The following is a 24,531-nucleotide window of genomic DNA, read 5'->3' as shown; positions in this document are numbered from 1 at the left end:
TTTTTCCTTTTTATAGCAGTAACGCGAAGAGAAATTAAATCGTATTATATTCATATCAGATTATTAATTAATTAATGTAAAAGAACATTAATAAGAGAAAAGGAAAGAAAAAAATTCGTAGTGGGGAAATCTGTCAGCCAATGGGATAATTTCTCTATTTTCTATTTTTCTCTCTTTTTTTTTTTCTTACATGTACCTGACAAATTGGCACAAGATGCTCTTCATCGGCCAGCGCCGGGAGCGCGTGGTTCGCAACCCCGCGCCGAGCGCGTGGGGTGGGGGGGCAATATTCGGAAAAGAAAAATCTTATCTATGGAGAAAAATAAAAATAAAAGAAAATTCGGAATATTGTAATTTCTAGAATAATAAAAGTAAAAATCGAAAAAATAAAAAAAAGCACTTTCCACCTGGCCACTAGAAAAGGAATCCAATGTCTTAAGCCGTCGCCAGTTCGCTCGAGTTTTCTCGTCCTTCCCATCTTCTCGTGTCGCGATAAATTGGGGAGAAGGTGAAATAAACGTGGCGTCAGCAATTCGTTCTTTTTCCACATATATTGAGGAAGGAAGCAAGCAAGCAAGCAAGCAAAATAAAAATAAAAAGGAATTCGGCGCGGACAAATATTAACAAATCTTTTTTTGAAATTACTTTTAATTTTTGCTTCCAGATGCGCACGAGGATTTTTTTTAATTTCCGAAACATGAAAAGTGTCAGAAAAGTCATAAACCTTTTATATTTGTGCCGATTTAGTTCTAAATTTTTTTTTATTCCAATTCAGTTCTAAGCCTTTCATCTTTATGTCAATTCAATCCTTCCGGCTAATTTTAGCCGGATATAGCTGACGTGGATGCCGGCCGGCTTACATGACACCTCTGGCGATGACGTAGATAATTTTTAATAACATTTTTCAAATTTTTTATTCTTTTCTTTATTTTTCGACCTCGCGTTGGGCTGGGCGAGGCACGACCTCACCGGATCTGGCGAGGGTGAGCCTCGCCAATGGCCGCAGGAGCTCGCTAGAGGCCAGCGACCAGCTGAAGGAAGAAGAAAGGGAAAGAAATTTTTTTTAAAAAAATATTAAAATATTATTAAAAGTTATCCACGTCATCGATGACGGTGCTACGTAGGCCGGCCGGCGTCCACGTCAGCTATATCCGCCCAAAATTAGCCGGAAGGACTCAATTAATACAAAGACAAAAGGTTTAGGACTGAGTTGGCACAAAAAGAGTTTAGGACTGAATTGATATCAATGCAAAAGATTTATGACTTTTCTAACACTTTTCCCTTCCGAAATATATGCACACGCAATAACTTTTCATTTGTTCGAGAGGAAATTATGTCCTCGACCTTGGTGGGCCCACGCCACTTCAGCGCCACACGTGTGTGCCGAGAGCTGTCGAGGAACGCCGGCCGGACTTGCCATGCCGGCAAAATTAAATGGGTGGCTGCCGAAATGGTTTGATCACATCGGATCGAGATAGTTTAGAACTTAATAATTTTCTATTTATTTAGATAATGAAATTTCAATAGCATGAGAGCGCAACCAAGAGGTACTGCTGATGAAAAATATAAGGTATGCTCATCTGATTCTTCCGATGCTAAATTAATTTCGTTTCTCTTTCTTTTTCTCTCTTATCCGGCCTTTTTTTTTATGACTTAAAATGCAAATCCTGTAAATTTGATGGAAAAATCTGAGGAAGAGGTGGGGGATTAAGGCGCGAAAGAAAGGGAAACACGTGTAAGTGCGCCATCGTTCATGTTTGCGCCTCATTTAGATTCATGAGATTTGCCGAGTATTTTTATGGGTCCCGAGTTTTGTCGTATATCTGTCGCGAACAATTTTATTAATAAAAGGGAAAATGACATAAATAGTCCCTGAACTTTGATCCAATGTGGAATTTGGTCCCTGAACTTTTAATTTGTTCAATGTAGTCTCTGTACTTTAACCTAATGTTCAATTTGGTCCCTGAACTTTGATTTGTTCAACGTGGTCCCTGAACTTTTAATATGTGTTCAATTTAGTCCTTGAACTATTTGAAAATGTTCAATATAGTCCTTCCATTAATCTAAGTACAGGGACTATATTGAATATTTTCATATAGTTCATGGACTAAATTGAACACATATTAAAAGTTCAGGGACAACATTGAACAAATCAAAGTTCAGGGACCAAATTGAACATTAGGTTAAAGTTCAGGGACTACATTGAACAAATTAAAAGTTCAGGGATCAAATTGCACATTAAGTCAAAGTTCAGAGACTATTTGTGTCGTTATCCCTTAATAAAATGGGAAAAGTTTTCGTAAAGTGAACATCTTCCTCAAAGTACGGTAGTAAAGACGAAGTTTCATTCGCATAAGACGTTCGACAGGGTGCTCGAGAGGAAAACTTCCTGGATGATCCATATTCATATGAGTCTAATATATCTCGATCATTGAAAGTATTGTCTCCCATATGAGACCCACAGGATTTAGAGGTTGGAATGCACTAGGTTCACATGAATCTGGCTTGTATTCTTCGAAAATCATAGTCCCGGGAAAAATTGTCCAAAAATTCCTATATCTATTGTATGTTGGCTAATTTGGTCCTAAAATCCAGCCAAAAGAAAAATTCGGTCCTAAACTTTCAATTTGGCTAATCTAGTCCTATCAAATATCTCCTATTCAATAAGAAAAGGTACGTATTATAAACTTAAATATTATAATTTTTCCTATCATACTAGTTCGAAATATAAAAGCATACTTACTAATTAGATACCTAACCAAAATACTAGGGAGATAATAACAAGATAGATTGGTCCATAATATACTTGCCGTCACAATGTGATTTGCTCAATTTCGAACCGTCAACATTAAAAATTCATAGAGCTCGACGTGCTTCAAAATAACCAAATTTATTGATAAATTAAAACCCTAAATATTTTCTCTCAACAATAAGAAGAATCATATGGAGCTTTGAAGTCTAAGAACAAAACCCTATACAAGCTGCTCCATTCCAAATTAAACTGTTTTTCCGAAGATCGACCCCCCTTTCCTTTTAGGAAGTCGTAACGAAATCTCATTAAACTTTGCGCCGTTAGTATACATAGTCACGCCCTTTTATGGGTACACAACGTGTCTATGCTCTAGCCTGTACAGCTTTATCGGCAAGAATGAAAATGTTCCAATACATCCATGATCGACCGCGGAGTTTACCCCGTTACTATTTTAGCCGCCGACCCCTTTCGAAACCAATAACCTTTTTCTCCTCGTGATCTCTGGACATTCGCGATCACATACCGACACCCCTCCCCCCAATAATAAATACACGCCGGGGCGAGCGTTACGAGATCCGCCATTTCTCACGCGTTCATCAACTAAAACGGCTCGAGTCCGAGAAAATGGATCATTACCACCCAGAAAACACCCGGCACATTTTCTTATCAGTCGCGACGCCGAGTCGTCTCTTTCGATAACCAGGTAACGCGCGGCATGAACCGATATCTCCATACCGGGCAATTACACGCGGCCGTGTATCTCAACATACGGGGTCAGAATATGTTTAGAGACAGATTGATCAGAGGATGGAATCGAACACACATATACCCAACGCCTAATTTTATATGTACATTCCCAAATGACTCTCGATTTAACATTTATAAGTAATTCTTATAGAAGAACAAGAGGTGGAGGGGGGGAGGGGGCCGAAAGGAATTTCGGAATATTCGGGGGACGGGGGGAAGAATCTCGCGAGAAATTGAAGTCCCCAACCCTAACTTTTTAACAGTCCCTCCCTCCCTCTCTCTCTCTCTCTCTCACCATTTCAACATCTCTTCCTCTTTCTCTCTCTCTCTCTCTCTCTATCTATCTCTGAAACCTTTCAACTGCAAATCAAACCAAACTCCTCCTCCTCCTCGGCTCCTCCTCTTCCTTCTTCGTATCTCTCTCTCTGTGTCTCACATGAGCGATTCGTGCTGAGCGGCCTTTTTGCTTTTGCTTTGGCTGCCGGCGGAGCGGAGAGGAGAGGAGAGAGGAGAGAGAGGGAGAGGGAGAGGGGGAGATGGGCAAGTACATTCGCAAGGCGAAGGCGGCCGGCGAGCTCGCCGTCATGGAGGCCACCCAGTCGTCCCTCGGCGTCCGCACCCGCGCCAAAACCCTAGCCTCCCAGCGACTCCAGAAATCTCCCCCGGTCTCCGCCGCCGCCGCCGCCGCCGCTCCTCCTCAGCCCGCGGCGCAGGCGCCGGCGGCGGCGGCCAGCTCCGGCTCCGGTTCCTACCTCCAGCTCCGGAGCCGGCGGCTCCCGAAGCCGCCGATCCTCGTCCGGAGCCACTACGCGAGGCGGCAGAGGAAGGTCGGCGGCTCGGCCAAGGGCCCTAGCCCCGGGTCGAGCCCTAACCCTAGGGCGCGGTCGAGGCTGAGGATCGGCTCGATGGAGTCGGTCGGGTCTTTCTTGAGCGACACCGAGGGCGGCGGCAACAGGAAGGCGAGCGGTGGCGGCGGGGAGGAGGGCAAGGATGGGATTCCCAGGGAGGAGAACGCGGCGGAGAACGATAACGAGTGCAGCAGTAATGCCGATTTGGGGGTTGGAGAGGCTTCTTTCGGCGACAACGTTTTGGAGTTTGAAGGCAGAGAAAGGTGTTTGCTCTCTCAATTTTGGTTCTGCAACTTTTTCTTTTCATTTTTCTTTCGCATCGCAAATCTTTGTTTTTGGTCTGGATTATACGATTCTCTCTTTGGTTGATGGGGAAAAGGGATAGGAAGGGCGGTTTGATTGATCAGAAAGGAAGATTTTTTTTTTTCAGTCTCTGTTTTGGTTACTGACAAAGTTTAGGGCAAAAGGGAGTACTAAACTTTTTTGCACAATTCGTATGATTGATAATTAATTTAGATGCAGGGAAAGATTTGTAACTGCTAAGGGCCTTCTTTTGGTGCTTTCTTCAAATTCCAGTTTTTCTTTTTCAATTCTTTCTCTATTCCCCCCCTTTTCTTCGTGAATTTGGTGGAACTTTTGGAGTCGCCTTGTTGGGGGATCTTAAATTCTACAATTTGATTAAATCCTTAGATATATGTGTGTGCTCAATAGTTTTGAATTATAAAATTCTAGGTGAGATGAAGGTATGTTTTTTCTATTGTGGGTCAGTATCTTGATGCCATCCTCCTCTGTCTGATAAGCCAAAAAAAAAAAAAAGGGCACAGAATAAAGGGAAAGTTGTAAGTTTTCAGACCATATGATAGGGCATAGAAGTTTTTGCTGCGAAGACGGAGATGATGCCCAGAGGGAAGATCATCAATTAATTTGTGAAACACAAGACCCACAAACAAGAGGAGGATGGTATCAAGTTAGAGAATAATTTTTTTCTTGCACCAAACAAGTTTTATGTGCGTAGAGGTGATTGGTGAAGGTTTTTCCCAGTTTGTCTTCTCAGCTTGCTGAGGGAGAGATAGAAAAGGATTTAAAGATTGGGGAACTTTCTTTTCCAATTTTACATACCCTGAGTATATTATTAATTATTCGTCATACTTATTTTAAGGTTCGTCGTAGGTAGTCTTCCCTTTTTGGAACTTTAAATTATCTGAAAAACGTATATTCGGAAATGGCACTACCGTTCCACAAACGGATGTAAAATGATTGGAAAGAAGATTGATAAGGATAATTAGAAGATATGAACTTGTTGATCGTCAGGTTTTCGAATGTGTTACTGTGTTGTAATTATGGGGGAAAAAGGAAGAGAAGTATAGATTGTTTTAAGTGGACTTCTTTGATGTTTTTTTTGAAAATTATACTTTAGCTGTAAAGTTTTTTCCTGGTTTGTACTTTGTAACTTTTCCGGAAAGGTTTCCCAGGGGCACTCACTCATATAGTCTTTATCTGTGCGCTTTTTATCGTTTTGATATTACGTGATACATGGACAAAGCCGTTGTATCGCCACGAGCGTTCTCCTTCTGCAAGTATTCATGAGTCCTTTAGTTGATGTCAGGCTTCTTTAACATGGGAAGTCATGTTTATTAGTTAATGCGTATTATCACAATATATATCATTTGTTAAAGGTCAGCTTAATTCTTGTGTTATAGAGTTTGTAATTGCATAGGCCTTTTTGTGAATTAGTGCATTTGTTTCTACTACAAGCACTCTGATCGAGTAAACTGACTTTGTACTTCTTCATGGACAGTGAAGTTGATATAGAAACACATGTTATACCTGGTTATGAGTACAACGGTGCAGGAGAACCTTTTTAATGACCGTGCATTGGCTTCTTTGGAATAAGTGACTAGCTATTGGCACTAATATGAATTTTTTTTTTTTGAACTTGAATGAGTTCTATTCTTGAATCTTAGAGACTGTTAAGTTGAATATTGATATAATTTTTTTGCCCATTTGTTCGATATACTGGCAACGAACAATTGGGGGTTCACCTCTTGATTTTTTAACTGCTCGACCTTTCCTGTTTTCATATGTGGATTCATTGGTGAAAGTAGATCTCTGTCTTCTGGAATGGAATGTATTGAAAATACATCCCCACTTTGTGTTGTGGCTATTATTGAATGCATGATTGGTAGGGTCCTGCAATATTCATATATATGCCTGCCACTGTCCTCTGCGTGATTGAGGCATCAGAGAAGAGTGGTGGAACAGTACATTAATTATTTTTTTTGCTATAGGTACATGAAACCTATATAAAGAAAATGAAATTATGCTTAAAAAAGCAGAGAGGGGAGATTGACAGCGAGTAAGAACAATTCTGGATAGTGCTCGTGTGGGTCATTTTTACCATGTGCTGATCTCTGTAAATGTTTATCACTGTCGAATTCTGTTTTGAGTTATCATCAAGTCGGATACATGACCTGAGATTAGATTTGAACTTAGTGATCTTTTTTGCAGGAGTACTAGGGAATCGACACCCTGTAGTTTGATCAGAGACCCCGAAGTTGTGAGAACGCCTAGTTCTACTACCAGGCCCACCACCTTAACTGAGACTAACCGAAGAATACATAATGTTGACGGCAGACATATCCCGACGACACATGAAATGAACGAGTTCTTTGCTGGTGCAGAAGAAGAGCAGCAGAGAAATTTTATTGAGAAGTATAGATTACGTTTATCTCTTCAGTTGCTTATTTGGTATTTCTGATATTACCATTATTCTCCCGTGTTTAGTTGCATTTTTAAGCTGCTTTCATTGCATGTTCTGCAGATACAACTTTGACCCGGTGAGCGACAAACCGCTGCCAGGACGCTTTGAGTGGCAGAAGTTGGATCCATAGGAGATGCTGTGACCCTTCAGTAGTAATCATCCTGTGAATTCTAGGCCATTGTTTAGCTCTAGGGCTTGAGAAGTAGCGGGGAGTAAGTTTAGTCGGTGAATGCGGTGGCGTTATTTCCATTTTCCATCGCCCCCTTCTTTTTTACTTTGTAAAGCAAAGAAGTAGGACGCGAAGATTGTGTAGACTAATGATCTGTAACATAACAGGGGGTTATGAGTGTGACTCATAACAAAAGAAAAAACAAATCCAAAGTCCTTTGGCTAACAGATCATCCATGTGACAGGGGAAGGGGATGTGGGAAGCTTGTCAGGTGTCAGCTTCAGGGTAAAACTTTTTAGTCAACTAGGTCTAGCTTCTCTCTCTCTGATGGTACAGAAGTCTCCAAAATTTGCTCTTCCTTGATTTCTCTTTTCTTCTTCTCTCTTGTAATGTATCTCTCTTTTTCCCCTTTTTTTTCTCTCTTTGTTTGTCCATACTTGTACTGATGGAACCCTAAAAGAAGCTCCTTTGGAATAAATATGACCCGTATTTCCCCCCCTCCTCCCTTCTTTCATGTTCTCTTGTCTTTTGTTCCATCATCTTCTGCTCTTCAACAGTTGGTGTTTTGGCCTCTTCATGTATTCCTTTGAGATAAGTGAATGATCTACATTATTACATGATTCCTGCTGTTCTTGTTGGAGATGCAACGATAGGCATGGTTTGTTACTTTTTTTTTGTGGCTTTTTTTTGGCTTTTTCTGGGACCTCATGTGGAAGAATCACTGGTGATTGGCTTTGCTGATGGGGTGAATTGAATGTGGGTGGGGTTTACCCATTATTGGGTGGTGGTGGGGTTGGAGAATCTCGTTCCTCTCTTATTATGCCTGTATATCGAACTGTGTGTTCTGCAACTACTCTTGCATCATAATTGCAAATTTTGTACCGGCCTTGAGCCAGGGAGAAAAAGAGACAGAGAAAGAAACCGGTGCAGGGGTCTGTTTTCGCTCCTTCAATCGGTGAGCGAAACCGTGGCCAGAAAAAAATAGAGATCAGTGCGTGAAAAACCAATCAGTGAAGGCTTTAAATGAATGTCAATCCCTTCAGGCTTTTACTACTCTGTTTTTACCCTCCATTTCACTTATTGGATTCTGGCCTATCGGTGCGTTTTAAATGCTCCTTTCCCCTGGCTTTTTCTCGGTGGCCAGAGATGAATTATGGTAGATTTCGAAATGATTCAAACTGGGGAAATGAGCAGAAAGATTTTTGCCGTCCTGGGGTCACTTTCGTTTGGCTATGTTTTACATTCTTGCTGGGGGGTTGGTGCTTCTTGTTTTCTTTTGGAGAGTGGAAGATTCCTCCTCTTGCTTAAGCTAGGAAAGTGGATCTGCAAGTATCAATGGGAAATCTTGTCAAAATACTCCTCATTCCTGCAAGTATCAATGGGAAATCTTGTCAAAATACTCCTCATTCCTGCTGAAGTGAAGGGGAGAGCAGGGTCATTTTTCCTTTTGTATATAGCAATTTTTGCTAGCACAGGCAGCACTACTAGGTAGGTGGTGAAAATTTTGGGGAATAAATCCAAAGAGAAAAGAAAGTGGAGATAGTGGTTGTTGAAGTGGATGGGGGCGTTGCTTAAGAGAAAAAAGTATTGGCTGAAACTGAGGAATCTTCAATTTCCAATGAAACTCTCTACTTTTCAAAATCTCTGAGGAGGGGAAAGAGAAGAGAAGAGGAGAGAGATACAAAAAAGTTTCAAATTAGCACTCATTCTGCCTTTTGCCCTATGGAAGACTCTTTAAAGTAGTCTGCCTCCCGCATTCAGTGTGATTTTGACTGTAATCTGCGAAATTAAAAAGGTGGTATATATATATATATATATAGACCTAATTCCAAAAAGAAGGATCAATTTTATCTTGATTGATAATTTTGATCCAAATTTTTTTTTTTTTAAAATCATCAATTTTCACTTAAATTTTAAATTTGGCTTGAATAATTTGATAATTGCACATCACAGGAACTAGATTTTGGATTCGAGTAAAAGTTAGTGCTTTTTATTGAGTCAAAAAAAATTTGGATCAAAATTGTCGCTCAAGATAAAATTAATATATTTTTTTTTTGCAAATTAGCCCTCTATATATATACTTTTTTTTCAAGGGGTTTTGTTGGGGGCAACTTAAATGGGAATTTCATGTATGACCAAAAAAAAATAATAAATGGGAATTTCATGAAGGGTACTGGATTGGTGAAATCAATGCACTCAAGACCCTGGCAAAAGTGGGAGCTTCTTGTGTTGTCTTTTCCATTTACTTGGGCACTGGCACTACTACATATATTTCATATAGCAGATCTGATAACACCCATCAACCTGTTTTTTGTGTCTAAAACCCCACCCAGCACTGATTTTCCTTGCAAAAGACTTTTGTTGAATCTGAACACTTTATTTTCCATTTAAATGTCATTTAATTGGCCTTCCGCAATGCCGCGTCTTGGTAGGCCTGAAGTTGTTGGCACCAAAACATGCGATGATTGACGCGATCCCAAAGACCTTACCTACCATCGTTATGCTTTGTCCCGATAATGTTACCTGGCCCATTTCATTAATCTCATGCTTGTTACACGTTAAATTGCTACACATCTATCAATTGTTTCACTTGGGTTGCATGACTTGACAAGAGAATTTATTTGAATTGCTGCAAGTGATCATATCTGTTCAATTTTTTTCTTTCTGATATTTCTGAAGCCAAAGAGAGAACACAAATAGGACCAAAATAGCCTTCAACAACAAGGGTTGCCCTACATCTCTCGGAAAAACGAAATTGGCCCCGCCAAATTGACACACACGCAAAGGAGAAAAAACAAAATTATTACATTTTTTTTGGCACAAAGCACAAACACATGTGGTGTCCTGAAGCTGAAGAAGGGGTGGACATGCTGACCACCCCCAAATTGGTGAATAATTTTTTTGGACCAGTAAAATCTCTTTGGATGGCTTGCAAGGAAAATGTTAACTGCAAACGATCCTAGAAGCCTCAGGCACTGTCTCCAATTTGGGCCTTTCGAGGGGGACTAGAAAAGGTAGCTTTCAGTGAGACCTAGCAATTAATACTCACTAGATCTCAGTGACATGTATCTTCATGTGCCTTTTGGAGTGTGTGTGTGTATGTGTGTGGTCCTAGAAAATGTGTCCTTTGCATGTGTCGCTGACTCATGAGGTTAATGATCAACATCATCATCATCGCTCGTGTTGCAGCAGTACATGTAATGCTCCTTTTCCTTTCTCCAGGGACACAAAAAAGATTGGAGAGAGAGAGAATGTCATGGTTGGAGGGAGATCCTCTTTTGATGGAGTTGCGTGAAGCATGTTAAACGTAAGTTTATGAAAAAAAGCCCATCATTTAGAGAACATCATTTGTCTAACGTAGCTCTAGTTCTAAGTTTCAGGAGCAGTACATAAGTAAACCCCGCGGGGACGTCTTAGAAAGAGGTCAACGAATGGATCATTCATGTCGGTTTCGATTCTCCATATCACCTAGTACAAACTGATTTTTTATGGCCATCCGCTCGGGCTTTGATTTGTGTTTTATTTGACCCATGTGATCAGTTAGGCTGTGTTTGGTCTTCTGGATTTCCAAACAGGATAGGATAGGATTTGAAATCCAAGGGATTTGCTATATCCTATTTATTGTTTGGTGAATCGCGAAAATGAAGTCGGATATTTTCACGTCTTACCATATTCATTATTTGCTATGAACATCATATCAGTGTAAATGAACCTAAAAATTGCACAAACGGAGATGATAAAATTCTCTCACGGCATTCTTACCAACTTCATTTTTATTTGCTTATTTTTTTATTAATTTTCCCTCTCTTTTTTAATTATTTTATTTTTTATTTCTTTTTTCCCTTCCATCATTCTCTAATAAAATTTTATTAAATAGTAAACTCTACTAATATACCTAAAATATGTAATAAATATAAATACATTAGTATTGATTTATATATATGAAATTTATATCACAAGATATAAAGAAATTTTGAATATATAAATAAAAATAAGAATAAAGAAAAATGAAATTATTGTTGTTTTTTTGTTATTATGAATTTTTACATTAAAATTCAAATATTATTTTTATTCAAATATTATTTTAATTTTATTAATTTAACAAGTTTGTTATTCGAGAAAATTAACTTTTATATTATAGATATTAGAAATCATATCCACCTTTATCTCGCCTCCCCCATGGGATAATTTTATCCGGGCTATATCCTTCCTATATCCGACTTTATCCTATCTTTGGCTGACACCAAACATGTGATAGGATAAAATTTATCCTATCCTAAATTTTATCCAGACTACTAAACGTAGCCTTAGTGTATTTGATGAGCTCGAGATATATGCAAGATGGGTTTTTCATAATAAGTTCCATTAAGGCCTAATAGCTAAGATCAGATTCAACATCAAATATTGTTTTAATTTTCTATATGGACTACATGTGATTTCTCAAAATATGTCTATGAAAATAAGAATTTTTTTTTACTTTCCCTATATTCTTAAATTATTATGTTTGAAAGATATAAAGATATTTTCTAACCGAAAAATATAGTTTCATTTTTGTCAAAACCATGTTATGATCTTAGCGTGGTCCGCGTGGAAAGGGTGAAAATAATAAAAGGAACATTTTCAGCTATTTTCACTTGGAGATCTTCTATTTTTTTTAATATTGTTTTCATCAGGAATGGATTGTTTGGGACTCTTCAAGTATCCGATCAATTCCCATCACAAGTGCAATGAATTCGATTCATCACGTACCTCTAAACTAGAAAGACAATATATACAAGGTCAGTAACTTTTGAGGTTCATTATGAAGTTTAAACAATCAAAGTCTCAACCTCGATAGTGTAGGAGCAAACTCAAAACAACATACGGTTGATAAAATTATTGGCCACAGCCGGAACGAATAGACCCAAATGATCATATGAACTCCAAATAGGACCCAAATGATCCTACGGATTACATGCATGAGGTCTAATGCATTGTGTATGCAGCAATTGCCCCATCAATACTTGGGCCATCAGGTGTTTAGTGCTAGTCATTAAGGACATCCTCTGTCAATTGCATAATTTTCTTGATCTTGGAAAATGTTTTTATCTTGCCCTATTACACAAGATTCTGCATCCATGTTAATTTTCAAAGTATTACCAACCACACACATTTTCATTGAATGAAATTTAAATATCTTAAAGAACCAAACAGGCCTGTACTGTTCTTGATGGGCTGGGCAAGCTGTGGTATGATGATCCATAAGAGTACGATGATTGACCCTGACCATAGATTGGATTATTTCTGACAACAAATTGGCTCCTTGCAAGACGAGTTTTTCGAAATTCAAAACCAAAATGCCCGAGAGGATGACACTGTTCGATAAAATCTTTGACAGACCCAACTGGATAAAGTGCCTCCATTAATATTTGAATTGAAAACATGAAAAAAGAACTTTTTGAGTTTGACTCTGTCGCTCCTTTTGTTGTCAGTTTTCATTGTGTCCATATGATCGGTGGCTTTAAAGCAATGGACTCTCAATTGTGAAACGCTCTATAAGGCTGCGCATGACAATCATTCTGTGCCTGGAAATAAATTCTTGTCAGAAATGATTTTTTTTTATTCTGTGCCCGGAAACTGATTCTGAGCATTTGAAGGCGTTTGGTAAAGGCCCAAAATTTCTATTCCTGAAATAGTAAAAGAACATAAATGCATTTGGTAACGGCATAAAATTTCTTTTTATTAATAATATTTTAAATATTTTAATATTTCTTTCTTTTCTTTTTTTCTTTTGCTCCTTCTGGCCATGGCCGATAAAATATTTTTTAATTAATAATAATTTTATTAAAAATAATTGTTTTATTTTTTTTGGCCATGGCCGGTAAAAAATTTCTTTATTAATAATACTTTTATTAAAAAATAATTTTTTTATTATTTTTGGTCATGGCCGGTAAAATTTTTTTTATTAATAAAATTTTTTTCTTTTTTTTGGCCATGGCCTGTAAAATATTTTTTTTATAAATATTTTTTTATTAAAATATTTTAATAAAAAATATTTTTATTGAAAATATTTTTTTTATTTTTTTTGCCATGGCCTGGTCGCCGGCCATGGCCGGTAAAATATTTTTTTATTAATAATATTTTTTATTAAAATATTTTTTTCCTTTTTTTTTGCCATGGCCGATAAAATATTTTTTTATTAATAATATTTTTTTTTCATGGCCTAGTCGCTGGCCATGGCTGGTAAAATAATTTTTTTTTGTTCATGGCCAGTAAAATATTTTTTTATTAAAATATTTTAATCTAGCTAGATACGGCAGGGGTGGCCCTCGCGCCGGACATTAAAAGCTACATTAAAAACCAAGAAAAAGAAGAAGAAAAAAAAATTGATTCTCATTTTTGTTCCCAGAATCAAGAAGCTACTTTTTTTTTATTCTTGATTCTGCTCCAAAACTGATTCTGCCCAAAATCAAAAAATTTAATAAACGGATTTCTGTTCCAAAACTGATTCTGGGAATAAAAGAACAGAAATTTTCACTATTTGGCCAGTTGCCAAACATGCCCTAAGTCTCTGCAAATCGCAGTTCATCTAACCAAAGCTTGCAATCCTTTCCTACACAATTCTAGACAGAGATAGGGTGGTGGCGAACCATACAAGCTCTCCCACGGAGTGCAAAACTTCAATCCACACTTTGAAATCTAAACATCCAACTTATTACAATGCTACCAAAGGTAAAAACATAACCCAAAATGTTCTTCCTTTTTTCCACATCACCACTCATATCTATATTGACAAAGTCTTGTAAAGTCACATTGTTTTTCATGAAACAAAGTCCCATACCTAAAGTACCTCTCAGGTTTCTTAATAGCTACTTTACAGCTTTCCAATGCTTTATTCTTGGATTAGTCATATATTTGCACACAAATCCCACTGCATGACCTATGTGTGGTCTGGCAAAAGCCATAGCATACATCAAGGGTCCATTTGGCAAGTTGCCAAATAGTAAAATTTTTTATTCTTTTGTTCTCATAATCAGTTTGGGAACAGAAATCTGTTTGTTTAATTTTTTATTCCCAGGCACAAATTTGCAAAAAATTGTTCCTCAAATCAGTATTGGAACAGAATCAAGAAGCAAAAAAAAGTAGATTCTTCATTCTAGGAACAATTTTTCCATTTCTGATTCTTCTTGATTTTCTACTTCCTCCTTCTTGGTTCTTCTTCTTCCCGGCCTGCCGCCAGCCGCCGGTCGCCGGCCACCGGCCAGGGCCAGCGAGGGCGGCTCGCGGCCTCGACGGCGAGGCCGACCTCGCCATCGCGACCGACGAGGCCGGCAACGAGGGTGGCGGCGAGGTCCTCGACGCCCTCACCGGCCCTGGCTTGTGGCCGGTCACTGGCGCCGGCGACCGGCCATGGCCAAGGAAGGAAATAAAAAAAATGAAAAAAAGAAAGAAATATTAAAAAATTCAAATATATTAATAAAATATTATTAATAAAAAGAAATTTTGTGTAGTTACCAAACGCATTTTTGTTCTTCTTTTATTCTAAGAATAGAAATTTTGGATAGTTACCAAACGCCTACAAATGCTCAGAAATTGTTCTCGGGCACGGAATAAAAAAGAATAATTTCTAAGCAGAATTAGTTCCCAGGTACAGAATCGTTGCTATGCGCACCCCAAGTCGCTAACGGCTATTGCATAAGGCACCTTAGCCATGCACTCCCGCTCCTCATTGGTCTTTGGCAACTGCTTCTTCGAGAACTTGAAGTGACTTCCTCAAGGAGTGCTTTTGGGTTTTGAGTTTTGAACTCCAAATATGTCCATAACCTTCTTAGTGTAATTTTCTTAAGACAACTTTAAAATTCCTTTGGATCTATCTCGCATGATTCTCATCCAAAAAATCTAATTTGCTGCTCTCAAGTCTTTCATTTCACACTCTTTTGACAATTGCTACTTCAGTTTGTTGATCTCTTTCATGCTTGATCTTGCAATAAGCATATCATCCACATAGAATAGCAACAACGGCGATCCATTTCGCATTTAGTGAACCCATTACCACTCATAAAGTTGTCAAATTTCTTGTACCACTGTTTATGAGCCAATCTCAAACCATATGGGCTTTTCTTCAACTTGTAGATATAGTTTTCTTTGTCGGGAACATGAAAACTTTGCTTGTACCATGTAGAATCCTACTCTAAGTCACCACGGAAGAATGTGTTGAGGCTAACAAAGCAACCTAGAAGGGGGGTTTAAATAGCTTGAGTGAAGATTTTGAAAACTTTTGCAAAATATCAAACAATCATCACTTAAGATGGTAACAGGAACATATCAGCATGTGTGATGCTGGTAAGTAAATTAGAGTGAGGTAAACATATCACACATCAATTTATAGTGATTCAGCTTTATATCCAAGCCTACATCCAATCTCCAACTAGCAGTCTTAATAGCGACTGGATTCCACTAGTAATCAGCAATCCAAGTTATGACTGGCTAGTGTTGTTCCTTTTACATGATAGATCATACTATTGAGACACAACCACTTGTACTTCCATTTTGTACACTTGTCTAGATGTTATTACAGTGCTTAAACCACTATACAGAGACGGAATAAGATTAAACTACGATTGTAGTATTTCTCGTGTCTAACACTTTTCATAGCTTCACTGTTCATTATATCTAGAAGTTTTCAATCTGCCCGTTGGAGACCTTCAAGGATGATCAGCTAGCCGTTTGAAAGTTGTTTTAGTTCTTTGCCAAAATCGGGATTGATCCTGCAGTTGTTTCCTCTGAATGTCGCAAGTTTCCCAAAATGGTTTCTGCTGCAATTGTCTAATCTCTAAAGCAGAAATCTTGTCAGCTATTTTTCTGATGTCTTTCTCGATTTACTAGCTATGGAGTCCAGAATCGCAACAGCTATCTTCTGTACTATCAATGGTCGTCTACTACGTCTATCTCACGATCATTAGAGCTAATGCATTAAACATCACGATCTGATACTTCACCATCAATAGGTGTAGATTATGATTGACTTGGTTGACGACCTTTGATGACGATATCGACTAGAATGACGTGTTTCGACGGGACCATTGATCCTTTCATTATTATCAATGCCAAAGACTTTCAAGAATATTTGGCTTAACAAAAGTACCTCCAAGTAACCATGAGATATCATTCTCACCGGTGCTTGTTCACCTTAACGGTCATAGCCTTTAATTCTCATCTTTGTTGATACAAAAGAACCAGTGATATGCAACACAAAATTGACATACGCATACATCTTGATAAATATTAGTATCAAGGACAGTTTGGTAATCATCAAAATTCATAGGGAAGTTTTCCCAACAATGATCGTAGAATCACTCTGTTGATGATGTAGCAAGCTGTTGCAACTGCTTCAGCTTAGAAATAAGTCGGAGTCCCACTTTCAATCATCATTGTTCTTGCCATTTCCTATAAACTTCTGTTCTTCTTTCAACAACGCCGTTTTGTTGTGGAGTGCATGAGGACGAGAAGTTGTGTTTGATTCCATTCTCTTTATAATAATCAGCAAAGCTCTTGTTTTCGAATTCACCACCATGATCAATCCTGATGGTTGTAATGTTGTAACCTTTCTCATTTTAAATCTTTCTAGCAAGTTTCACAAAAGATTTGCATGCTTTGCCCTTGTGAGCTAGAAACATTACCTAGGTGAATCTGGAGCAATTATCCACAACAACCAAACAGTATCGACTTCCACCAAGACTAGTGTTTCACATCGGTCCAAAAAGATCCACGTGAAGAAGCTGCAAAGTTCTATTAGTAGCAATAGTGTTTATAGATTTAAAAGAACTTTTTACTTGCTTACCTATCGAACATGGATTGCATAGTTCGCTTATCTCATATTTACCTTTTGGTAGACCACGAGCAAGATCCTTCGATGCTAACTTAGAAATCTGTTTCATACTAATATGACCTAGCTTCCTATGTAGAAGCTCTTTCTTTTCTTTGACAGATAACAAGAAAAAAACATTGTCACTGTTAACATCAAGTAGGTAAATATTCCTATACTTTTTGCCCGAAAAAGTTTGTGACGGATCTTTGTTTTTGCCTGTAAATTCATCATCCTTAAAACTGATCTCATAACCTTTGTCGTAAAGTTGCCTGATACTTATAAGGTTGTGCCTTAGTCCTTTGACTAATGCTACATCTTCAATTATGAGTTCTCCAATCTTGATGTGTCCATTTCCAACAATTTTTCCTTCGTCTTTTCCACTGAACGTTATCGTTCTACCACCAATTTGGGTTAAGGATATGAACTTGTCAGCATCTCCAGTCATATGACGCAAACATTTGTTATCAAGATACCATTTGGTGCTCGGCCTTTTCACCTACAATAAAGAATAACTTCATCTCTTCTTTGGTACCCATGCAAATTTGGGTCCTTTGTTATTAGTGTATCTGAACTTCCAATTGATCTTCTTTGGCTTAGCCTGCTCATTTGGACAATCATATTTAGAATGACCATCTTCATTGCCGATGGAGCAATCATCAAACTTTCCGCCAATAAATTCAATGAAGGTCTTGACAAAATGACTTTTGTAAGCATGAATAGGAGGCTTTTTCTTAATCCTTTTTTTTTTGTAAATGGAAAAGGGTTGATTTCCTTATCTTCATCTTCCTCATATTCCAAACCTGATTTGTTATAATAACGAATCTGAATGGAAAGTATGTGCTCTAGTGTTTTTGAACAAAGAAAGAACTTTGTGCATATTTTGGACAAGTTCTTCTCAAGAGATACTCATTCTTTCTTTGAAAGTTCATATTCACCTTTGATGGTGTCAAGTTCCTTTCTCATATTGATGAGTTCCTCTTTATGCTTAGTATCTTGGTTTATGAGTTTCGAAACTTCTTTTTTCAAATCAGAAATTTTTTTCAAAACTTTTTGTGCTCTTCAAGCATTTCTTTTAAATTTTTTTGTGTTTCCTCATAAGTGAGTTTAGGAGTTTATACCTCATTTTCCTCATCGACTTCAAAGTCATTTGTGAGACAGATATTGACTTGATCATCATCTTCATCGCTGCTTTCGCACTGTGTGTCACTCCAAGTTTCTGCCTTGAGTGCACGCTTCTTCCTCTTTGGCTTTCCTTTCTTCTTTTTCACGAGTGGACAATTCAGTTTGATGTGTCTAGGCTTTCAACATTCATAGGACACTACATCCTTTCCTTTGCTATCATCTTTTGGTCTAGAGGATCTCTTCTTGTTTGAATATCTCGTTTGCCTTTTTCCTCGAAAGCTCTTTCCTTTTCTCATAAAGCTTTTGAATCTTCTGGTTAATAGGGTCATATCTTTATTATCATCTTCGCCCGATGTTGTTGGATCACATAGTCAACCTTGAAAGCAATAACTTTCTTACCTTTAGTGTTGGACTCTTCATTTAGGTGTTCAACCTCATAGGACATTAACGTTCCTATCAGATCATCCGCTGAGATTCGCCGAATCCTCATTGTCTCAAGAATTGAGGTTTTCACAATATTCCACTGCTTTGGTAAGGTTCTCAAGAGCTTGTTCATTTTCTCAATATCGGTGATGATCTTCCCTTGATTGGCAAGATCATTCATGATTTCTGTGAATCTTGTGAATATATACGTTATGCCTTCATTGGACTTCATCTCGAACATCTCATAGTTCCCTAAGAGAATCTTCATCTTTGTTTTTCTTACAATTTTCTCAATATCGGTGATGATCTTCCCTTGATTGGCAAGATCATTCATGATTTCTGTGAATCTTGTGAATATATACGTTATGCCTTCATTGGACTTCATCTCGAACATCTCATAGTTCCCTAAGAGAATCTTCATCTTTGTTTTTCTTACACGATCAGTTCCTTTGAACATAACTTGCAATCTATCCCAGATTGCCTTCGCTGTAACACGAGGAAATTCTGTTAAACTCAGAAGGAGAAAGAGAGCAGTAAAGCAAATGCTTTGCTTTGGCGTTTTATGCTTGTCTGCTTTGAGTTCCTCAAGCCGAGCTGCAGCGGCGGCGGCGGCGGCGGCGACAGCAGCTGGTTGATCATTGCTCTCTTGTTGAACAACTTGAGTAGGGGCTCTTATTGGAACAACAAGATCATTCTCGACAACTTCCCACATAAGCAAGTCAATTGCTTCAATGTATGCTTGCATTAGCTGCTTTCAGTAGCCATAGTTGGTTCTGTCAAAATATGGAGACTTGTTGGGAGCATGAGAGTCAGGAGCAAAGAAGCCGCAAAGGTTAGCCATGTAAATAGATCTTTATGCTAAGCCTGCGCATGACAACCATTCTGTGCCCTGGAATAGATTCTGGTCAGAAATAATTCTTTTTGATTCTGTGCCCGGGAACTGATTCTGAGCATTTGAAGGCGTTTGGTAACGGCCCAAAATTTCTATTCCTGAAATAGTAAAAGAACAGAAATGCGTTTAGTAACGGCATAAAATTTCTTTTTATTAATAATATTTTAATAACATTTTAAATATTTTAATATTTCTTTCTTTTCTTTTTTTCTTCTCCTCCTTCTTGGCCATGGCCGGTAAAATATTTTTTAATTAATAATACTTTTATAAAAAATAATTTTTTTTATTTTTTTTTGGCCATGGCCGGTAAAAAATTTCTTTATTAATAATAATTTTATTAAAATTTTTTTTAATTATTTTTGGCCATGGCCGGTAAAATATTTTTTTTTATAATTTTTTTATTAATAATTTTTTTATTAAAATATTTTAATAAAAAATATTTTTATTGAAATTTTTTTTTGCCATGGCCGGTAAAATATTTTTTATTAACATTTTTTTATTAAAATATTTTAATAAAAATTTTTTTATTGAAAATATTTTTTTTTTCCATGGCCGGTAAAATATTTTTTATTAACATTTTTTTATTAATAATATTTTTTTCCTTTTTTTTGCCATGGCCGATAAAATATTTTTTTATTAATAATATTTTTTTTCATGGCCTAGTCGCTGGCCATGGCCGGTAAAATAAATTTTTTTTGTTCATAACCCGGTAAAATATTTTATTATTAATAATATTTTTTTATTAAAATATTTTAATCTCGCCAGATACGGCGAGGGTGGCCCTCGCGCCAGACATTAGAAGCTACATTAAAAACAAAGAAAAAGGAGAAGAAAAAAAAATTGATTCTCATTTTTGTTCATAGAATTAAAAAGCTACTTTTTTTTTATTCTTGATTCTGCTCCAAAACTGATGAATTTGTGCCCAGAATAAAAAAATTTAACAAATGGATTTCTGTTCTAAAACTGATTCTGAAAACAAAAGAACAGAAATTTTCATTATTTGACCAGTTGCCAAACAGGCCCTAAAAAGTAAAACACTTTAATACACAAGCAACCGAGGTCTGATACCGATTGTTTAGGTTAACAAAGCAACCTATAGGGGGATTGAATAGGTAGAGTAGAGATTTTGAAAATTTATACGGAATATCAAACAATCAGCACTCAAGATGGTAACAAGCACATATCAGTATATGTGATGTTGGTAAGTAAATCAGAATGAGATCAACATATTACACAGCAATTTATAGCGGTTCGACTTTATATCCAAATCTACGTCTACTCTCCAATTAAAAACCTCAATAAATGTTCGATTCCACTTTTGCACTTACACTTATACACTTGTTTGGTGCTTAAACCCTTACAAAGAGACACTCAGAACAAGATTAGAGATGATTTCAAGCTTAGAGTACAATTGCAGTATTTCTCGTGTCTAACCTTCTTTACAGCTTCACTACTCCTTATATATAGAAGTCTTCAATCTACCCATTGGAGACCTTGAAGGACAATCAACTAGCTGTTTGAAAGTTCTTGGAGTTCTTTGCCAAAATCGGGATTGATCTTGCAGTTGTTTCCTTTGATCGAAATGGTTTCTGTTGCAACTGTCTTGTCTTTGAAGGAGAAATCCTGTCTAACTGTTTTTCTGATGCATTTCCCAATTTTTCAGCTACGAAGTCCAAAACCGCAATGGCTATCTTATGTACTATCAACAGTTATCTATTACGTCTATCTCACTATCATCAGAGCCAATGCATCAGACATCACGATTCAATACTTCACCATCAGCAAGTGCAGATTATGATTGACTAGGTTAACTCTATTCAATGACGATATAGTGATGCGTTTTGATAGTACCACTAATCCTTTCATTTCCATCAGTGTCAAAGAATACTTGGCTTAACAAAAGTACCTTTAGGTAATCATAAGATACCATTCCCATTGGTGCTTGTTCACCTTGACAGTTATAACCTTTGATTCTCGCATTTGCTGATACAAAAGAACCAATGATATATGCAACTTTAAATTAACATCTGCATACATCTTGATAAATATTAGTGCCAGGAATAGTTTGGTAATCATCAAAATTCATAGGGATGTTTTTCCAACATAATGTCTTCATTACATTAGTCAACATAATTGCTCTAAATGTAAATTCTCAACAGCAACAATTGTCAACAGTAGCTTGATGCTAGTCAACTTCACAACTGGAGAAAAAATCTTCGCGTGGTCAAGTTTTTGTTGAAACTCTTTTACTACTAACCATTTTCTGTAACTCTTGCTACCTAGGGGTGAACAAAAGAAACCACCCGAACCAAATCGAACTGGCCGATTCTGGGTGGTTCTCGAGAGCACCGGTTCAGTTTCGAATTTCAATTTTTTGGAATCGGTAATTTTCGGCCCTGTTCCCAATTCCATGTGTGGAACCGCCCCCTCGGATAGATTTGATTTTTTTTAAAAATTTCTTATAAATCTGTAAAAACTAAACCTAATCCTTATTCCTTCACAAATCCTCACGACTCAATTACTCGCTCCAAGGCCTAATTGCTCGCTCTTTCATAGATCTTCATGCCTCCAAGCCCTAGTTGCTCGACCCTCTCGCTTGAACATTCGCGCCTCGCATCCTTCCTGCTTGACCCTCTCGCCTAAGTCGTTCGTGTCCCTCTCACAAACGTATGTCCTGTCTAAGATGTTCTTATATCATATGCCTACGTAGTAGTTGGTGTTGTCTGGCCTGAAGAACGCAAGCTCGAAGACTTCATTTGCAGAGACTAGGGTCCGGCCGCTGGTGATAGGGGAGACCGATGAAAGGGGGTGTATCGCAAACCAAATCAGAACGATCACGCAGAGAATAGAAGAAAATTGAATGATGCACGAGTTTACCCAGGTTCACCCCCGAATAGGGCTACATCCTATAAATGGATTCCACTATGATTTAGGTTTACAACCACAGGCACTCGTTATAATGATCTCTCATATGAGAATAATATATATAAGACTTAAAATGGGCCCAAAGCCCAAGCCTATCCGAATTCCTTTAATCCCACAACAAACGGGCCAACAAACCCGATGTTATTTCAAGGGCGCTGCCCTCGAGCCCCGGCCCGCTCACCGGCGAGCGGGGCCGTCGTCCGCTCACCGGCGAGCGGGGCCGTCGTCCGCTCACTGGGGAGCGGAACCCCCGCCCGCTGTCCGGTCAGCGGGACCCCCGTGTCGGGGGCGCTGCCCCCGAACCCCCGCAAGCCGTGCGCAGGGGTCGCATGTCATCGGATCATACTTCGGTTTCCCTAAGCTCATGTGGGCCTACCCGGTATGAGAAACAAGGGTCCCCGAAGTATTCACCAACTCTAACAAGTGGTTCCAAGTTCTCTATAGGTTCCACCTAGAACTTACTATCGAGTATAGGTTCCTCATTTTTCGGAACTTGAAACCTACCCTTCTAAGGTCTAACATGTTCTTTTCTTTTATTTTATTTCATTTTTAGTTAAACAAAGCGAAAATGAACGCAACGATACTAAAAAAACTTATCATTTACCAAAAAGAATTCAAAAGACTAGTTTTCCTGGCATTATGGTTCAAATAAATACAATTAAAATAAGGAGTCACTGCGTGAATTGATACTAGGGGTGAGCGGTTCCATATTTCGTATAGGTTCCACCTGGAACCTACCTATGAGAATATGTTTTTCATTTTTTGAAACTTAATACCTACCGTATCACAGGTTTCAAGTCGGTTCTAGGGTCTACTCAGATTCCACCTGTATTATTAACTGAACAATTGTAGTAAATCATCACCTTTAATGATCATCACTTGCTGCTATGATCCACTGATCATGACTTATATTTAGACACACAAAGAATATAAAACATTAATGAGTTATAAAATGAAAGCTCATACTAGTGGTTCTAGATTATACACTCATTATCTAATGCCATGAAACACTGCAGGATCACGCGAAAACACAGACGAAGTAAAAACACAAAAAACTTTTTAGGTTTTAGGTTCCAGGTTCGAGGTTCCACCTACTGGAACCTACTCGTCGAAATAGGTTCTCCAATTTTTAGAACCTGAAACCTACCCTGCATATCTTGGAACATAGAACTTATATGTTTCCATCGGTCAGGTTTTAAGCTCACCCTTAACTGGTGATCGATTCGTTTGTAGAGATGGTGTCAACGGAGGTGGTGCTAGTGGTGTAGAAAGTGATGATTACGAGTAAAGTGAAGAAGGTGTGGAGACTTCATTTGTTGTCCAATCTCGTCTGATTTTTGCATTTAATAAGCCAAAACCTTTAAAAGAACAACACAATGTCCACAAATTTACTAGTAACTTGGACCAGAGCCACCGGTTCCATTTACCCACTCGAAAACTAGACCGGACTAGTCGGTTCAGTTCCAAGATCAAATGGTCCGATTGTCGATTCTAGAATGGGGAACCAATCCCTCCGATCCTGTTCGCAGTTCATGGGTGGTAACCAGACTGCTTGGGAACCAATCACCTCTATTGCTACCATCAGGTTCTTCTTTAACCCCGGACACGCATTTCTGTAATTTCTTCTTTCCGTCTGGTAAATGAGTTAACACCTAAGTTTTGTTCTTCTCGAGTGAATTCAACTCATCTTGCATTACCAACTCCCACTTAATAGAATTTTTAAACTACATTGCTTCTGAAATTATTCTGGTTTGCCAACATCAGTTAAAAGCATATAAAGCAATGCTGGAGAATACCTCTGTACAAGTTTGAAGGATAAAGATACCACAAGTGCCATAACTTTCGTATGGCGCTCACTTGAGGGTCATAACTTTTTTTTCCAATTACTTGAAATGATTTCCAAAAATCGTTTACTTGAGTGTCATAACTTTCAATCGATCACTTAAGCGCCATAACTTTCAGAAAATGTTCACCCAAGTATCGAAAATTCGACGTGGCATGGTACTTGTAGTGAACGTTTTTAAAGAAGTTACGACACTTAAGTG

The 24,531-nt window shown here is 38.0% G+C and overlaps 1 protein-coding gene across 2 annotated transcripts; it reads left to right on the top strand.

The window, feature by feature from the left end:
• Positions 1 to 4,001: 4,001 nt before the first annotated feature.
• Positions 4,002 to 7,779, top strand: LOC115665139 (cyclin-dependent kinase inhibitor 5-like). Of its 2 annotated transcripts, none has more exons than XM_056320649.1 (3): positions 4,002 to 4,610; positions 6,841 to 7,059; positions 7,169 to 7,779. In XM_056320649.1, exons 1-3 carry the CDS (start codon positions 4,036 to 4,038, stop codon positions 7,236 to 7,238), a joined length of 864 nt encoding a protein of 287 aa, XP_056176624.1. In that variant the 5' UTR covers positions 4,002 to 4,035; the 3' UTR covers positions 7,239 to 7,779. The 2 variants fall into 2 exon arrangements, with proteins under 2 accessions (XP_056176624.1, XP_030442886.2); XM_030587026.2 differs by having other exon boundaries at positions 4,005 to 4,610; positions 6,856 to 7,059.
• The last annotated feature ends 16,752 nt before the right edge of the window (positions 7,780 to 24,531 follow it).

Source organism: Syzygium oleosum, unplaced genomic scaffold (assembly GCF_021117445.2).
Source record: "Syzygium oleosum isolate NSW1041296 unplaced genomic scaffold, Sole_v2.1 Sole_v2.01, whole genome shotgun sequence".
Lineage (NCBI taxonomy): Eukaryota > Viridiplantae > Streptophyta > Magnoliopsida > Myrtales > Myrtaceae > Syzygium > Syzygium oleosum.
Note: the sequence above shows the minus strand (reverse complement) of the source record. Positions and strands in the feature narration are given on the sequence as shown.